Below are 15,110 nucleotides of genomic sequence, written 5' to 3' on the forward strand. Positions count from 1 at the left end.
TTTTTTCCTCCATTGTGGGCCTGTTCTGGAAGACAGCCACGGCAGGTCAGTTTCAAGTGTTCACTGTGAGATCTCCTTCAGACCTTCCTACCCTAGGCACTGCCATTTGTTAACTCATGATTGCAGACAAGTTATTTAACTTTTTAAAGTCCCAGCTTCTTCATTTGAAGAACTAGTATAAGAATCATTCCTATCTCATAGTGTGTAATAGGAATGAAATGATATAATATGCAAAGATTTTAGCTGAGTAAATGACGCATTATACATGAGCTCACCAATAACCAACATTATTCCAGGCAGTAATTTAATACACTTTGTCAAATAAGTCTGTGGGAGATGTTAACTTTACATAGACTTTATGACATTTTATATGGTAAAAAGTCAAACACAATTCCGAGTTAAACCAAAGTAAGTTATACATACTTTCATTGCATACCTTATGGTAATTAGTGCAAAAAGGAATTGAGATTTGTCCTTAATTTTCCTTGTTCTGACCAATAACGAACTTGTGTGTGTCATCCTATCAAGAGATTCACTTGAATGCTCCTGGATAGGTATATTTGTTTGGAAAACATGCAGAGTGTTTATCATCGTCTCTTCTGTTTATTTTTATGTATATCCCATATACATTCAGATAATTATGAACAAAACAGCACCAAGGTGATTTTTCAGGGACAGTTTCATTTTATTTTCATGCAGCTGCCCTGTTTTCTATTTTAACAATGTGGGAATGATGTGTAATTATGTATTGTTAGAAGATTTGGGCTTGTTTATTCTCATTTATCTTGAAGAATAATTATAAGTATTTCGGGAACATAGCAACTATGTCATCATAGCACCTGGGCACAAACAGTTTTGAGATTGTTAGATGTTTCATATTTCTGCTTCTATCTAACACAAACAATGGATCTAGAATGGGCAGGAGACTGCACAGTGGCCAAGTTTCAGGGTTGGTTTCAAAGTTTAGATCTTTATCCAAAGTTCTCCCGACTTGTTGGTTGATGCCTAGATTTTTCCTTTTCTAAGAGCCTGAATTCTTCAACTGTGTCATGATTCAAAACATGCAGAAGGTTTGGGTCAATGAAGGATGAGAGAAGACCTTTGATGGGAGAGGACCCATAGTGTATTGAGCAACAGGCCATTTATGTAACTTTCAAGTTGACATATAATATGTTTAATTCACATGCTTCCATCAGTCATTGGTTTTCCTTTAATAATATAAGCACTGGGAAAATTTTAAAAAGAAAATATGAATATTATCTCCATGGGTAATGAGAGCTGAAAAACAGTTTAGAAAAAAAATGGACAATTCTACTATTTCTTAATTGTATGTCATTTTTTGTTCTTGTTTCAACTGTAGCTTCGGAAAGCAGTGATGGATCACATATCTGATTCTTTCTTGGAAACCAATGTTCCTTTGCTAGTTCTCATTGAAGCTGCAAAGAGCGGAAATGAAAAGGAAGTGAAAGAATATGCCCAAGTTTTCCGTGAGCATGCCAACAAACTGGTAGAGGTAAGTGTGGAGGGGCCTGAAGACTAGAATTTACCGATGGGTTCAATCTCTGCATATGGCTCTTAGAATTTCACTAGAGAGCTACTCTATTGTATTTTTGGAGAAACAAAGTCCTGGAATCATTCTTTCCTTTACTTTCTGATTACTGTACCCCCTTTCGAAGGAATCAAGCTACGAATCATCTTTCTTTTATCTATCTCACAATTCTAAGCATGCTCTGAAACATATCTGCGATTTTTCCTGAACAACAAGCAGGAACTGAAACAAAAGAAGTAGAAGGGACACTCTGGAGTGCTGAATACCAGCTTTGATTTGAGGGAGTAAATTAAAATTTCTGAATGGAGGCCTAGGACACATCTCCCTTTTTTCCCGCCTCAAACCCCTGTCCACTCCACCCAGTGGTTGCCTAGATGCCATCCACACTGGGAACTTGTGAAAAAAAAAAAAAAAAACCCAACTCCCCCAAGGAGATGTTTGAACTTTTGGTGGAAGATCTTGGGGCAGTACTAGGGTAAGTTAAGCATTGTAAGTGTATTTTATGTGTTAGAGGAATCTGTAGGAGTTGCTTTATAAATGCAAAATTTTACTGGGTAATATTGAAAAAAAATCGTACAAAGTAAATGATAATTAGGCTGCCTAAATTTAGGAGCTGAAAACGAACAGCCTGGCAAAGGTAGGATTAGTGATGTGGGGCTAAATACAATAGAAAATAGAGATGTTACACAAGAAATATGTGTGCTAGAGAACAAGAGCCCAGGAGGGATGAGGATGGATCCTGGAAAATTTAGGGAATGGTTATTAGGGCCAGGTTAAACTTTTACAGGCTCTGAGCACTTAATCCTACCACCACCACCACCACCACCACCACTGGAATGCATTCCCACTTTAATTCATAATAAAATAAAATCACTTAAAATGACAGAAAACTTAAATGCAAGCTGAAAGGAAAATAAGTTCATTTTTTTTCTTTTGGATGGAAAAATTAAAATCCTCAGAAAGTTCATTAAATGTAAAATCCTCTCTGCTTTTCCTGGAGTGGGTGATGGGGGTGGTGTTCGATTTAGTTGCATGCTAAGCACCTGCTTAGTTTGCTCCTTGGTTAATCCAGCACTGCAGGTGCCTCGGGCTGAAGACACACAGCCAACAGGAAGTCCTACGTCAAGCCTCTGCTTCTCTAGGATACAGGCTGAGCCATCATCCATGACAGCAGTCAGCAGGTTCTATGTGCAAAAGCCTTGGCCACAATAATGGAAGCTTTGAACTTCCTGCCATAACCCCAATGTCTTGAGACAATACCAGCCTAGAGCTAAAACTAGGGTAATACAATATCAAAGCAGTTTTTCTGGCTCTGTTCTCTCATATCAGGCAAGCCTTCTATCACCCTTCACATTCCACCTACATGCTCGGAGAGTTCACTTAGCTATTTAGGGATCCAGAGTCTTTCCAAGGTTGACCTTGGAAGCTCTGATCACTTTCATGTTTTGAGAAGGGGAAGGCAGAGAGGGAGGAGGATATGGGTACAGAAGGAAGGGAAGAAAGAGGAGGAGGAAAAAAAATAATGCTGATGGGTGCTACAAAGCTTTAAATATTCACATGTAATAAAATAATGTTAGCATATAAATATACCATCCTATCTATATAATTACAATATTTACAAGATAACTGCAGAGTTCACCAAAAATATTAATTGATGGTGTGTTGTAGACACTGTGGATGAAGAATGGGACATGGATTTCAAGTTGTGTGATAAACATCTACTTTCAGTCCTATTAGTGCCTTTACTTTATTTGCAGGACATATTTGAATTTCAAACTTAACATCTTGTGTAAATATGAGACTGGGGCCAAAGACCCAGCTTTTTCCACTCACTCTCCTTTCTCCTGTGACAGGCTCTGGACACATCCACCCTTTCCCCTTATTCTGTCTTTAGGTTCCGTTGTAGGTAAATCTGTTCACTACATGTGATTCTTGATCCTCAACTGTGACAGAGCTGAAAGCTTAGATTACTTGCAGCTCCACATTTCAGAAAACCGCACTTTGCCTCCATCAGGTATTCCCTTCATTTCCCATGGATGGTCACTGTGGCCAGCAGCATTTTAATGTCTTGATGCCTAGGAGATACAGGGGCTAGTGTGTGGTCTGGCCTCTGTTTGACTAGGGAGTAACTGAAATCTACAAGTTTGCATATATACAGAGAAAAAAACCCAAACTTGAACCACTGAGCTGAGTGTTAGCCTTTTTCTAGTTTTGAAGTGTGTGGATATGGGCACCTTTCTTAGTTTCTGTGTCTGTAATATGAAAAAGTCGGTTTGTATATTGATTTTATATCCATTGAACTTGATAAATTCAGTTACTAATTCTAAAATTTTGACAATTTCCTTTTGGATTTTCTATGTATGTAGTCATGTGCCTGCAAATTATGACTGTTGTATTAGTCTGTTCTCATGCTGCTAATAAAGACATATCATATGCAAGACTGGGTAATTTATAAATGAAAGAAGTTTAATTGACTCACAGTTACACATATGTGGGAAGGCCTCACAATCATGGCGGAAGGCAAAGGAGGAGGAAAGACACATCTTACATGGCAACAGGCAAGAGAACTTGCACAGGGGAAGTCCCCTTTATAAAACCATCAGATCTCATGAGACTTATTCACTACCAGGAGAACAGTATGGGGAAAACGACCTCCATGATTCAATTATCTCCACCTGGCACTGCCCTTGACACATGAAGATTATTACAACTCAAGGTGAGATTGAATAGGAACACAGCCAAACCATATAAGTGTATTTATTCTTTCCCAATACTTATAGTTTGTTTTTTTTTCCTTGCATTATAGTGCTAGCTAGGACCTACAGTACAATATTGTGGTGAGAAATATTTTTGTGATTTCTGGATCTCAGTGGGGAAATTTCATTTCTTTACCATTAATTATATTCTTTGCTCTATGTTTCTTTCAGATACTTTAATTAGGTCAAGCTAGTTCTAGTACTCATTTGCCAAAATACTTTAAAAAAAACTGTGAATAACTATGGAATTGTATCAAATGCTTTTTCTGCAGATGTTGAGGTGATTTTCTCGTCTCCTTTATTCTCTTTCAGAGGTATTGATATCAAAGTTATGCTTTCCCCTAAAAAATGAATTGAAATTTTTTTCTTCCTTCTATTTTTTGGAAGTGAATGTGTAAGATGAGCCTCATTTATTTTTTAAATGTTTGGTAGAATTCACTGATAAAACAGTGTGACTGTGGGGATTTATTTGTGGAAAGGTTTAAAATCATATGACTATTTACGTTTTTTTTATTTCTTTTAAGATCAGCTTTGTTAATTTGCCTTCTAGGAATTTGTCATTTCATTTAATTTTCTAATTTACTGGCATAAAATTGTCCATAATACATTTGTATTTTTTGTTAGATGTATAAGGATCTGCAGTACGGTTTCTTTTTTCCCCACTCCTCATTTAACTAATTAGTATTTTCTCTTTTTTCCTTCATTAGTTTTGCAAATAGTTTACCAATTTTAAAAATAAGCTTTCAGCTTTATAGATTTGTTTGTATTCTATTTTATTTACTTCTGCTCTCTTTATAGTTCTTTTTTTTTTCCTGCTTTCTTCCAGTAAAACTTACTTCTTCTTTTCTAACTTATTGGAATGGATAATCATGTCATTAATTTCTTGTCTTTCTTATTTTAGTGCTGTACTCATTTAAGGATATGAATTTCCCTCTAATCTATGCTTAAGTCTGGTTATTTTCTACTGCCCTAATTTTAAGTTCACTTATCCACGTGTGTCCAATATACTTAAAACTTATATATTGAGTTCAATTTTTTTTTAATTTCTAGTTGATTCTTTCTTAAAGGGACTCCAATTCTCTAGTAAAATTTATTATCAGGTCATCTCCTTTAAAAAAATATTAATCACAGTTATTTCAAAAGCCTAAGTCAAAGAACTCCAATGTTTGGATCAATTTTGTTTTTGTTTTGGGGCAGCTCCGCAGATGGCAGCCCCCAACACATCCAAAATCCACTGGGATGTTAATATTGATGATGCAACACACCCACCAAGAGGGTCTAGACAGGTGTATTGCTCATGTAATGGGACTTCAGGGACAGCAGAGCAGGCAACCATGCCAGTTCATAATGATTCAAACAAAGAGAAGAATAAGTGGGTTTAGTTTTTATCATGTTAGGGCATGTGGCTGGGATCCGGATTTCTATGTGATAGCCAGGACTTGAGTGGTTTATATTTCCCAATAGCAATAAAAAGGTGGCCCCTCTTATCAGTTAGCCCGTTTTGGGGACAAAAGGGAAATGGGGGAAGGGTAGGACTGACTTAAAAACTGTCAGCAAACATTCTTTTTTTTTTGAGATGGAGTCTCTCACTGTCCCCTGGGCTGGAGTGCAGCGGCTCAATCTCTGCTCACTGCAACCTCCGCCTCCCAGGTTCAAGCAATTCTCCTGCCTCAGCCTCCCAAGTAGCTTGGATTACAGGCACCCTCCACCAGGCCCAGCTAATTTTTGTATTTTTAGTAGAGACGGGGTTTTACTATGTTGGCCAGGCTGGTCTCAAACTCCTGACTTTGTGATCTGCCCTCCTTGGCCTCCCAAAGTGCTGGGATTACAGGCTTGAGCCACCGTGCCTGGCCCAGCAAACATTCAAAATAGACTAGGACTGTTCATTACAGTTCACCCTTATTGTCTGACTGATGACTGGAATGTGCCATGTTTTATTTTATTGAAGTTAGACATGTTTAAGTGAACTATTATGGGACTCTATGAGGCTTTGAAAATGGAGACAGACTTTATTGCTTGTCTGTTTTTACTAATTTTTCTTGTGATTGTGATTTTTGATATGCTGGGTGATATTGGATTGAATGGCAAACATTTGTGTGGACAAATATAGAGGGTCTGGATAATGTGTTCTCCTTCCAGAGAGGATTCACCCTATTTTCTATTGGGCAGCAGAGAGGCAGACCATCTCATTACAATCAAAGATCAAAGTGACTTGAACCTAGGTTGTAGCACTTTTAAAGTTCAGCTTACCTTTCTTTCACCATAGTCCTGAAGAATAATCTTCCAGGGTGGCCAACTGAGGATCAGATGTGTCACCTCATTTGTGAATCACAAACCCCAATTTTTGTTCTTTAACACCACGAGACTGAGTTTGCTTTGCCTTGCTTTTTGGATGCTCTCAACTCGTTTCTTGCCTGTTGCTATTTGTAACTTAATTGACTGTCAAACGCCTTGGGGAAAAACTGGGGATGAAGCGCCAAGCTTGCTTCTTTGACCCTCTCTTCTCTATGGGATCTTAAGTCCGAGTTGGCTGCCACAGCGGGGCTGTGCTCAGCTCCATTTTTTGCCTCCTCAGCCCTGTGAGATTGCTGAAAACTCCAGGGAATTCTCTTCCTCTCAGCAGCAACCTTCTTTCTGACTTCTCAGATTCTCCTTCAACACTAAGAATTAGCAAATCCCGGCAAGGGTGACTGGAGTGACAGGCGGAAGGTTAGGCTCCCCTCAATGAGCCTCTCTTTTTGATGTAGTTTAAGTTTTGACATCTTTGGCAGCTCTCCTGTGCTTTCAAGAAAATTGCTTCTATCGTGTATTTCTAGTGGTTCTCAGCAGGCAAGTGGGTCTCTTGTAGGCTACTCCATCATGTCAAGAAGTGCAAATTCCTGAGAGGGCTCATTTAGATACGTTTATGGTGTTTTGTTGTTGTTGTTTTGTTGTTAGTATTTTTAGTCAGACATCTTTTTATCCAGTGGAAATTTTGGGACTTACATACCTCAAATAAATGAATAAATCAATAAAAACAGTTCTGACTGAACTGAAATAACAAGCTTGGAGGTCTACTTCCTACAAATCTCTCACTTAATGCCTCTTCTCCCCATTAAGCACAACCTTCCAATCCTTCCCAGGGCGACTTTGATCTCTGTTTGAAAACCTCTGATGAATCTCTACATTTCCATTAATCATATAAGAATCATTCATAAATACCTGAAATAATCAATCTATGAATCAGTGATGATGGTTTTAGTCCTTCAACATTTTTCTTGAGTTTAATGATAGTATATTCAGTTTGCTGTCTATTTTTATGTTTTTTTTTTTCCCTTGTATTTGTGCGCCATTTTTTCCCAGTTTGACATTCATAAAAATAGAGTCTATGAAGTGATGGGGCCCTTTCACAACCTACAGAAGTTAAGAACCTTAGAAAAGTCCTTAGCAAGGACAGTTTTAGTATATATAAAATATTAGTAAAATGTTCATAGGAAAAATAATATGGGTTTTCATAATTGCTTTAACAAGTGAAATTTTAAGAAGTTTTTTTTGTTGTTGTTGTTGTTTTCTCCACAATATTTAAAACTTTTAATAAAATTTGGGGAAACTTCCACCGGGGTGTGTTGATTAGAATTTAACAGGTCAACTATGATGTAAACTCACTATAGGAAGTATCATCTGTAGAACTAGATAAAATAATTATTAGTAGTTTTCTCTCATCTTCAGAATCATGCCCTTCTAAAGATTAGCTAAGGACTTCAGGGTGGGGCCGACCCTGAGGGTGTGCTGAGCTGATCCAGAAACACCTGTTGTACCTCACGTCTAAGCCTTCTGGAGAAATGGAGTGCAAATTATGGCAACTCAGCAGCAAAGCAGTTCGGTCAGGGCTGGGGTGGAGTGGATGTAAATTGGGCACAAAATATGTATTGCTACAATGAAAATAAAAGCTAATCTTGACGATGAGATGCAAGATCAATATAGCTATTTTGGGCCTCTGAACTTGTTTTATTCCTTCCATTGCTCGCCTGCTCAGTAAACCTGCCTGCTTTCCCTTCTCCCCCCATCTCCACCATGCACACCTGAGTGCAAGCCACACACTGTATTGTGCAGGCAACTGCAGTGGCCTCCCCACGGGCCTCTTTTATCTGCCTGGCCCTCTACAGTCCCTTCTGCACAGAGCAGTCAGAGTGAATTTCTAATAATGCAAATAAAATCATATAATTTCCCTGCCTGAGGCCATTCAGAGACTTCCTCTTCTTATCAGGTTAAAGACCAACATTGTAAAGAAGCTTACGTGGCTTTCAGGATTTGACTTTCTCTTCAGTCTTCAGGCTCACCGTCCGTCCTGTCCCCTCCTTCCTCCACCACCTCCAACAAGGAATCAGCCACACTTGCCATCTTTTGCTTGTTAAATGTGCCATGTTCCCTCCCATCCTAGACCTATGCTTGTGTTGTCTGTTTCCTGATGCATTCCCCACTCTATCCTTTCCTCTAGTTTCTAGGCATCGTTCAGCTTTCAGCCTGACCATCATGGCCCCAGGTGGGATCAGTTCCCTGTGTCTTTTACTTTCATGACATCCCATTTACTTTAGGATTGTAACCATTCAGCTCTACAACTGTATGCTAGTTCTTCTGCTAGTTTACCAATTCCTTTAGGAAAGAGATCATGTCTAATTGAATCCTAACTACAACCCAGCTCCTAGCCAAGTGCCTAGCATATAGCAGGTATTCAAGAAAGAGATTGTGCTTAAAAAGGAATAAAATAATAAATGTAGCCAGTGATGTTGCCAGCTTTTGGGCCCCTGAGGTAATATATTTCAATAGCACAGTTGTAGGATCCTAAAGCTCACCTTGGAGATCAGCAGTAAAGAGGCATTGTACTTTTTTAATTGTCTAATTTATTACCAAGAAAGAATTTCAAATCTGTGAAGAACTAATGTGAAGAAATACTATTTGTACCAAGTAGAAAACACCTGCTCTTTGCTTCTAGGATCCCTGAGGAGTTGAATTAACTCTCTCAAGAGGCTCCCAAAGTTGTGTCCCTAACTCCACTATCATTCCTTTCCTGTCCTCTGCTTGACGAGCGTGCTTTGGGCTCTCATCCTCAGCTAGTGGATGTGAGAGAGGGAGCTGGCTCTATCTGACAAAGTAAAGTACAGCACTGAAGCCATAGCAATGATGAGTTAGACAAGGGAATCTCAATTCTTTGCTTCATCCTCTTGACTTAGTTACTCCTGATAGCAGTGCCCCATGAAGGATGAGAAGCTATATTTACTGGAAATGCAGGGCTTGGAAGTCAGAGTCAAACCCTAATATTCAGAATCACTAATGTGATCATCCATCAGTTCAGCACCAGAGTGCCTTCCTTTCACCCTTGAGTAAATCGCTCTTCTCAATTAATCCTTCTCCTTGCACAATGCTGCATTCAGCAATATTTGCTGAGAGGTCCAGTTGCTGGCAACATAACCATGAACAAATCAGAAGAAGTTCCTGCTCTCATGGGACATGCATTCTTTTGGGAAAGATAAGAAAGGGAGAGGTAAGTGTATACTATGTAAGGCAGAACTATGTGCTGTAGCACAAAATTAAACAGAGTAGGATGATAAAGAATGAAGGAGGAGGGCATATGAGGTCGGGAAAGTCTTCCCTTCTAAGATGACTATTAAACAGAGATGTGAAGGGAGTGGAAGAACATTCCAGACTGTGAAAAAAACAAGTCCGAAGACCTCAGGGCAGCAGTGTGCTTTGCATGTTTGGTAGAAAACAAAGAGACCAGTGTGACTGGAGCTGAGAGTGAGAGGAAAAATTACAGAGATTAAATGGAGAGCTGAGTATAAAGATTTTGTAGTTTACTCAGATATTGAGTTCACTGGAAGGTTTTGAACAAAGGCATGACATAATCTGACTTCCATTTTTAAAAGTTCACAGTGCTGCTTGATGGAAAATATATCACAGAGTAATGAAAAGCAAAGAAAGAAGAATATGTAAAATGATATTGCAATAGTCCAGCAAGTGATCAGTACTGTGACTAGAAGAGAAGCAAGGTCAGTGGGAAGACGTGGCTCGATTTTCCTGTATTTTGAAGGTTGAGGTGAGATATTGGATGTTGGGATGTGTGAGACAGAGAAGAGTCTGGGATGAATCCATATTTTGACAAGCTGCAGTGACATAATCAGTTGAAACTTTAATAAAACATAGCCTACAATCCCAGACTATTTCTCAGTTGGCTCTGGCTTCAGTCGTCTGATAGATGTGGTCCTAAAACCCCTACACAAATGTCCTGGGTTTAAATAAATGTAAGAGTTTTGTATGTTCCAGGGCCTTGTTTCAAAACATGAACTAAAAAGAAAATCTAGAAAAATTGCATCAAAAACTACATTTATGATGATCATGCCACTGCACTTCAGCCTGGGTGACGGAGTGAGACTCCGTGTCAAAAACAAAACAAAACAACAACAACAACAAAAAAAAAACTACATTGATGGAATTGGACCTCCATGCATTTTTTGAAGACAAACCCAACATTTTCATACCCCTTTTTCTCCTTGCTGCCTTCCTCAATCCAGCTAATAATATTTGAACTAGATCTGAGTTACTGAAGTTTCTCTAATCAATTGAGCCATAGCAAGTCTGTAAATAATAATACTCTATAAGAGCTATTTTGTTCAGCTCACGTATGTTAAACTTACAGTAAATTTTGTCATCTAAGAAGTGTATATTCCAGTACTACTCTCCTCCATAATTTAAGAATTCCCCAATTCTTAAACCCTACCATATTTTGTAAGGTTTTCTATAATACACAATAAAGCATTGCAGAAAAGTTCAAGGGCCCACCTTAGACTCTTAATAACTATTTAGATATAAGGCTAGGGTTTTAAAATTAACTATTTATTACCTTATTTAATGCTTCTGACAACCTTATGAAGTGGCCATTAATTTTTACTTCAAATTACAGATGAGAAACCTGAGGTTTTAAGAAGTTTAATAATTGACCCAATGTCACATAGCTAGAAAGAGGCAGAATCCATGCATAAGGCCAAGTATCCCAGGCTCCAGAGACCACATTCTTAGCCACTGTGCCACACTGCCCCCAGGCTCTTATCCAAGGTGTCTGCACAGCCTAAAGTCTGATCCTTCATGTAATTATTTAGTACAGTTTCTGGCCCCAAAGTAATTGTTTAAAAATGTTAGCTGCTGATGTTGGTGTTATTGTATAGGCATTAAATTTCATATCTCTGAAATCACATTTTAGAGAACAGCTTTATTTTACTGCACATACCCTGAAAGTAATACATATTACTGCAGAAGAATTCTTATATACTAGTGGAATAGATCATGCAAACTGCTCTCAGGTACTGGTATTGGGCAGTAAACTAAGCTCACCAACTGGCTTCATGAGTCTTCGCCTGCACAGCTTGCATCATTAATATCTGTTCAAATTACTAAATGCCACAGACTTTCAAGCTTGCTTGCAAATTGGTGGAGTTCAAGGACATTCAGTATTTTTGTGTCAAAGGTCTATTGCAGTGCTTGAATTAACTATGCACATAACGTAAATACTACCAGGTAACATTTCAATCTTTACACCATAGGCAAACTATAAAGCATAGAGCCATGATTATGAAATCAATTTTTTTCATATGTAAGAGAAACCAACGATTAGTTTCCATGAAAACCTTCCAATGGACTCAAACATCTAACTAAAATACAAAATCTTTATACCCAGCCCTCAATTTCATCTCTGTAATTTTTCACTGGCATTTAGATAAAAACTAACCATACCATATCTAAACCTCCAAATTATATTCCAGTAGGTGAATTAAGTACGCTTACAAAGAAATATCCAGAAAATAGAGGGCAATTAACTATGTTGTCCCTACCTAAGGAGGAGAAAGAGAATCAACACTTAGCTTGTTCGCTATGCTAGATACCATGGTAATGTTCACACATTATCTCTTCTAATCCTCTAAGGAAGTGCTTTAATAGTTAATATAACAATTTTGCAGGTGAGAAACCTGAGGCTCAAGGAAACTAAAAGTAGCCTGACCAAAGTCACTAGATGATGGATGAGTGACAGAACCAAATGAATTCAAGTTCCCTGGGGTCCATGTTCTTTCTCCTGTTCCATATGCTTGCTCTAGCTGTATAGATTCATATTTATAAATATTAACCTTGTACATTCCTTACCTGCCTACCCTCACCATAATAAAATCATAAGCCAGCATACCGGTAATATTGCTTAGTCTACTCTCCAAAGTTGAGGAAGAGTGGTGTGATGGACTAGAAAGATTCCCAGGAAACTGGCATCTGGACTTTAATAGTAGTGTTGCCACATCAGACATAAGAAGGTTGCATTTCATGTTGCTTCTGCAGGCAGGTAGAAAATATTTGGTCTTTTGTTATACTAATTAGTTTTGCTGTTTCATCATCTAAGTAGGGAATGTCTGTTCTCTGTATGTATGTATATACATATATATGTATGTTTTCTCTTGTATTTTGTGTTTTCTGCAACTGTTGAAAAGTGTGTATATATTATGCAGCTACCTCAGAAAAGTTATAACCTTATATTGTTAAGATCAGACACCTTCAATGCAAAAATAAAAAAGTCAACCCCCAGTAAAAATGATGTGGTATGTAAGAGCAAGAAGTGTTTTAATTGCCCAGGAAAAAAAATTATTCAATGGTCACGTGTTCAATTTCTTCTAACTCTAAGGGATTTTTAATGTCACAAAGCCTTCTAGCCAGCCTGAAGCCATAGCTGGAGAGGGATCACGTATTGGGACATTGCTTTTTAGAACCAAAAATGAGTTTTCAGTTTTCTTTGACTCCATTAGTTTTAGAAGGAGGTGGAGTTCAACTTCACAAAGCCTGCCCAAGGCTCAGTGGGTATGTACTTTCAACCCTTACTTTAAAAGACAACATTGGGTCCTTTGGACCTGATGACTGGAGTTTCTTTGATGTGTAATGATTTACCCCTACTGCTGTGTGTGTGGACAGATCACTTTAATCCTCTGACCCTCAGATTTTGCATCTGGCTTATCACTATTTAGGTGCCGTCTATCTTTGATATTTTACAATTCTCAGGACCTTTCCTAATTTCAGATTCTAGGAAAAGGGAAGACATGTTCTAGGGTGCATTTGTGGTTGAATCTTGAATTTGGGGGTTACAAGGAAAACATGTCATTACAGTGGTTTCCCAGGTGGCCTCACACTCAGGTGAACAAGGAACTGAAGCTTGGAGTACAGCTGGTAGCTGAGCTGTTCTAAACCGCGAACTGACCAGAAATATGGAACCCGTCACTCTTTGTTGTACTCCCATAACTTAGGCCTGTGACTGATCCAATGTCCGAAACACAGGTTTGAATAACTCTTAATCAGCTTGGCCATTATGTAACTAGAAGCCAAAGAGGGAATATAGTTCCGTGCTTGTCATATATATAAACCTACACCCCTACACCTTAGCTAAATAACATTCTGTTATTAACTGAGACCATTTGTTTATAAAAATAAAAAGCTTCCACTTTTTTTTTCTTTTTCTTTTTCTTTTTCTGTAGGCACATTAGTGCCTGTTGATAAAAGCCGATAATTGTGAGTGGCCACAGTGCCCAGGGTTGGCAGGTGGTGTGGCATTCTTTTTATTTTTTATTTTTAATAATATATTTAACACAGTATAACCAAAATATTATTTCAACATGAAATTAATATAAAAATTGCTAGATATTTTACATTCTTTTTTCATACTCAATCTTTAAATTCTAGAGTGTATTTTTTGCTTACAGTACACCAGGCCCTTGAGTAACATCGTTTTGCTTATTAGCACACCCTTTTCCAGTCTCCAGAAACATTCCCTGTCCCTCAAAGCCACTCTAGTATGTGTGAGTATGTGTGTTAGACACATACATACATTCTTTGATCTAAAGAACAATTTTTTTTAATCATATGTAAAATACAACGTGAGCATCTTTTGGGGAAAAAATTGATGTTTAATTGACCTTAATGTAAAAATCTAAGTAAATACTGTTTGTAATACAAATACACCTTTTGAAAATTTCCACACTACCACTTCCCACCAGATTGCTGCCTTTGGCTGCTCCTATTTAGACATTCTGGAGCTGCCACAGAGTGTGAATATCACAGATCCAAGGTGCCTGGGAATTCAGTCAATATTTTCATATAATACCAGTGGCCACCAAAATATAGTTACTTACACTGACAGATTGTTATTTTTTCTCTTAAAACAATAGGACCCTCATGATTTATCTTTTCTGAATCTTTTCTTAGAAGATCAAAAGAACAAACATGTCCTTCCAAATCTGTAAATTATCCCAACCAAATGATTTTCTTACCAAGTTGATAGGAGGGGAATCCAAGACACATGAGCTCTATCACCTTCCCTTACCCACACACATTTTCTTATTATTTTATTACTTAATTTTTTTGAAAAGAGTGGTTTATAACTTAATTTTAGAAAACAAGGTAGTTTGATGGTAAAGCCTGTAATGTATCTTTAAAAATGGATTTCAGGCTGCCTGTATGAGAAAAGGTGCTCAGCTTTTCTGTAAAATGTCATGACAGTTTCTGCACAAGAGACTGGAGGCTTGGAGAATGTTAACGGCAGTGGGGCAGTAGAGTACTTCATGGATCAATAGTTTTGCAAACTAAAAATAGGCTGTGATTGGACCTATCCCAACACAACACTCAGCTAAAGAGGCTGTTTTCACCCCCACAATCAAGTATCTCAAAAAGTCAAGTCTTTTCAAGTAGGTGACTTCAAGTATCCCTGTTACATAGAGCTTAAAAAAAACTAATTTGCAATTTACATC

General features: G+C 38.0%; 1 protein-coding gene across 13 annotated transcripts in view; it reads left to right on the top strand.

Annotated features, from left to right (window-relative positions):
- CTNNA2 (catenin alpha 2) overlaps positions 1-15,110 on the top strand; it is a 1,423,217-nt gene that overhangs the window by 1,189,512 nt on the left and 218,595 nt on the right. For all 13 annotated transcript variants that reach the window (XR_010115398.1, XM_063616606.1, XM_063616605.1 and 10 more), the window contains one exon: positions 1,361-1,513. Coding sequence is in view for 12 of the 13 variants with exons in the window: in XM_063616606.1 (XP_063472676.1) it covers positions 1,361-1,513 (153 nt within the window). In the remaining variant the exon portion in view is untranslated. The remainder of the gene's footprint in view (positions 1-1,360; positions 1,514-15,110) is intronic.

Source organism: Symphalangus syndactylus, chromosome 14 (genome assembly GCF_028878055.3).
Source record: "Symphalangus syndactylus isolate Jambi chromosome 14, NHGRI_mSymSyn1-v2.1_pri, whole genome shotgun sequence".
Lineage (NCBI taxonomy): Eukaryota > Metazoa > Chordata > Mammalia > Primates > Hylobatidae > Symphalangus > Symphalangus syndactylus.